Raw genomic sequence first — 3,878 nt, forward strand, 5'->3', positions numbered from 1 at the left:
CGTCACTACACTTGATTATCTGTTGTTCCGTGTGAATAGCCTTATAGGTCTCTCTGCACTTACAGTACAAACCTCGCACTGAACGTAGCAAATAGGACACTTTCATTCTAACACTTTCAGTCTAAGCCATTTGCACGTTTATGAGAGAATTTAGTAATTGTTCTATTTCTAGGGCATACAGGTATTCGAGAAGGATGATGGGAATTTATCAATCTGCAGACGTCACCACCGAATTCAGATGCAATGATGACAATGATGACAATTAAACACTTTATTCCTTTCTTCCTTTTCTGATATAGATAGATATTTTCCATAGAGACTTGTAGTGACAAGGAACATGTGACGGACACATTCTAACTCTGACACCGCCTGTGTATGCTTCAACAAACTGTCAGTAATGCCTAATCAGAAAAATTAATGGACTGAACATAATCCTCTGCCAACCGTTTCCATCTGTTCTGGGCAACTAGACAAAAAAGACACTATTTACATATATTGTACTTTTCACTTCGACCTTTCACTTTGGACATGGCACAGTCATGACATCATCAGTCTGACGGCAGGAATATAACAGTACAGACAACTTGTAGCAAGTAACATGTTTGTTTTCCATACGACTATTCTTACTTCTGACAGATAGACTGATACAAGATACTACGCATTTTACCTGCACTACAGCCATGTCAACCAAGGTGGCCTCTGGGCTTAAACCTCATACGCGTCACAAAAAGGCTGAACTATACGATGTATCGAACGTTAGCTTGGCTGACAAGCACTAGATCAGCCACTAGTCAACTAAAACAATTTTATAGCCAATGGCAAAGGCATCCAGTGAATGCCGACGTAACAGATGACAATAGATCAACATGTATTGCTCTCTCCATTATAACTTCCATTTTCCACTATGTAGTTGCTAACCAGCAGGTATACACACATCACCAAAGTGTTCCGTCTGTATTTCTTCGCCACTTATATCGATAAATCACTAACGTTTACATTGTACGATTACAACATAACAACATTCATATCGTCTTGGCGTGACCCATCTGTACCTGGTACTTGCTGAGCACAAGTATACACCAGTGGTTGACTTGGGACCATATGGGTGCCAAAATAGAATATATATAACAAGACATAATAATACAATAGAGACATTTTACAAATTAACGTTATATGAATACAATTCAGTTGAACTGGTCCTGAGATACAACACTTTGCACAACATGAAAGAAGTTGACTTTGTCACAGGTGTCTTGAAATTCTCCACATGGTTCTATACCATTACCACTAACACATTAACGGCCGGAATTCTGATATTGTCATAAATCTATCTTGACTCTGTCAAGCCATTCCTGGCTACAAGACACCACTCCCTGCCTACACGTTCATGTCGGAACTATCTTCAGACTTGACCCTGGCTTGACACCAAACATAGCTACATGGCACGGTTTGCACACTCACATTTTACTGGAACACATAACAGACTTGTTAGCATTACTGTACAATAAATCACTGAAGTCCCGACTTCAACGCTATATTACAACAAGAGCCACATTTGCGAAAACGAAACATGACAAAACTGCGAACAACAACTTACAGTCTGAACAAGAGTCCGGTCGGTCCCGACCGCTTCTATCCCGTTAGGCGAGGTAGAACGAGGGGTGTCCCTCCCACCGTGAGGTGGCCGCCATGCTCGCCGACGTTACCTGGCAGGTGCAGTCCGAGCGGGAGGGGAGACTGCCCGATCGTCCCTGTGAATGCAGTCGGTGGGCTCATGGCAAGAGTCCGTAGTGATGCGTACGGATCGTGGAGCACGTGCCCGTGGGAGGGAAAGAGCAGACCCGCGGGGTGGGGCAGTGTGGCATGGAGCAGTCCGGATGCCGTTTGAACCGTGAGGGGTGGGAAGGTCCCGAGGACGGTGGGGCTGACAGAGCCGGCTGGGGCAGCTCGGGACGTGTCCCTGCTCAGGAGGCGTTCCACGGAGAAGTTGTGCTGCGGCGTGCTCGGGTGGGGGCTGGTGAAGCCGAACCCGGGCGTACTGGAGGGAGGTGGGCTGTAGTGGAATCCTGGAGAGTGTTGGGGCAAGGAATAACCGCCGGTGGCCGGGGGATGGGTGCTCCAGTAGCAATTGGTCTTGTCGGCGGCAGGCCACTCGACCACGCCCGCCGGGTATCGTACCCCGAACCCGCGGCGGAACGCCAGCCGGCTTCTCGCCGCTGCAGTCGATCTTCGCCGCAGCTTGCCAGTCGTCCCGCCGATGAAGACATCGTCGCTTGACGGGTCGAGCATCCAGTAGTTCCCCTTGCCGGGGTCATCATAGTGGCGGGGCACCTTGACGAAGCACTTGTTGAGGGACAGGTTGTGGCGGATCGAGTTCTGCCAGCCTTGCTTGTTTTCCCGATAGTACGGGAAATTCTTCATGATGAACTCATAGATGCCGTTCAAAGTCAGCCTTTTCTCAGGACTCTGGCGTATGGCCATCATGATCAGCGCATTGTAGCTGAACGGAGGCTTCTCGTGCTTCGTTTTACCCTCCTCCTTGTCGTCTTTATCTTTCTTAAAGTCTTCCTGTTCCGAATCCTTCGAGACGTCAGTTTCAACCGTATCGTCTTTAGAATCAGTGACATCCTCCCCCTCCTTACCCTGGTCGAGTTCTTTGGTGCCTTTGCCGTGATGACTGTGGTGATCACCGTTCGTCTCGTGGCATGTTACGGGCGTGGGCGCGTGTCCTGCCGTTGGGCTAATCGTAGGCAGCTCGGCGGTGTGCACGGGTTGGCTTAGCATCCGCCTGATGCTGAAGGGGCAGTCGTTTATATTGGACGGGAATTCTGGTGACCGGTCTTCCGTTCTCACCATGTTGGACCTTGAATAGAAACGTCGTCCTGGAGATGCAGCACTGTCTTGGACCAGAGAGCTGTGCTAATGTGCGTATCACACGGCAACTAGAGCGTCAGAGTGCAGAGTAGCGGCCTCCAACAGTCCCACTTGTCGTGTCAACAATTGGGCAGCAAATCGTCACTCGAAACTGCCGTCGTGTTGGAGTCCTTTCGTGCAGCGACGCGCAAGTAGTGCTGGTGAACGGAGAAGCACTGTAGGGTAGGGGTTGGCTGCCAGACTCACGGTTGTTCTTCGACCGTCTGTGAGAGAGTGCGGGAAGCTGCACATTGTCCCAGCTGTCAGTGTCTGTTTCTGCGGCCACCCAAAGTTTGCGCGCCTCAGCCAATCAGCGCTCGCCCCGGGCGTGAGGTCTGCGTTATCTAGCGTCGTTTGTTTGACCACAATGAGTCACGTGACAAGGAACGAAACATTACTCAGTGACAGCTACTACTGATCATAAGACCGTCTTTGTGATTTGGGGGGGGGTCTACTTGTGTGAATAACTGGCACGTTCAGCTATGATTAGTGGGTGAGTAGAACAGAAGACCATAAATTGGACTACTAAGTAGAGGGGAGGAGAAAGCATAACGAGACCCTTTTGTTAGTTTACACCCAATTATGAGATAACCAGTAAACAGCTAATCGGGTGATGGCTGCTGAAGTGGACAGCGTATTGACATCAGCAGCACGGAGTGTGGGGGCGGGCCGCGTGCTTACACGCACCACCACCTCTCTAATTATTACCTCTAATGAGCCTCTTGGCGGGCTAAGGGGTCGATAATGATGTTAATAATGTGGATAAAATGTGACGAGAAAAAAGTGAAAGAACCTTGATGACGATTAAGTATCAGCTTGGGTAACAGAAAAACAAGCTAATACCGCGTGCAACCACAACTAGCCACTTCACTGGTAAAATTTAAACTTCATTTTTGTCCGAGAAGAGGCTAGTTAGGTGTGGTTGCACGTGCTGTAGGGAGTAGGAAGTGGTGACACATCTGGTG

General features: G+C 48.9%; 1 protein-coding gene across 1 annotated transcript; it reads right to left on the reverse strand.

Annotated features, from left to right (window-relative positions):
• Positions 1-286: 286 nt before the first annotated feature.
• On the reverse strand, positions 287-3,168 carry LOC109470286 (forkhead box protein G1-like). The gene has a single exon (XM_019769197.1). It carries the CDS (start codon positions 2,854-2,856, stop codon positions 1,633-1,635), a length of 1,224 nt encoding a protein of 407 aa, XP_019624756.1. The 5' UTR covers positions 2,857-3,168; the 3' UTR covers positions 287-1,632.
• Positions 3,169-3,878: the final 710 nt, after the last annotated feature.

The sequence above is a fragment of the Branchiostoma belcheri genome, unplaced genomic scaffold (assembly GCF_001625305.1).
Source record: "Branchiostoma belcheri isolate BF01 breed outbred unplaced genomic scaffold, Haploidv18h27 scaffold22, whole genome shotgun sequence".
NCBI lineage: Eukaryota > Metazoa > Chordata > Leptocardii > Amphioxiformes > Branchiostomatidae > Branchiostoma > Branchiostoma belcheri.

Coding starts and splice junctions, on each gene's coding strand:
- LOC109470286 (XM_019769197.1), bottom strand. CDS start 2,856: ATGGTGAGAACGGAAGACCGGTCACCAGAATTCCCGTCCAATATAAAC.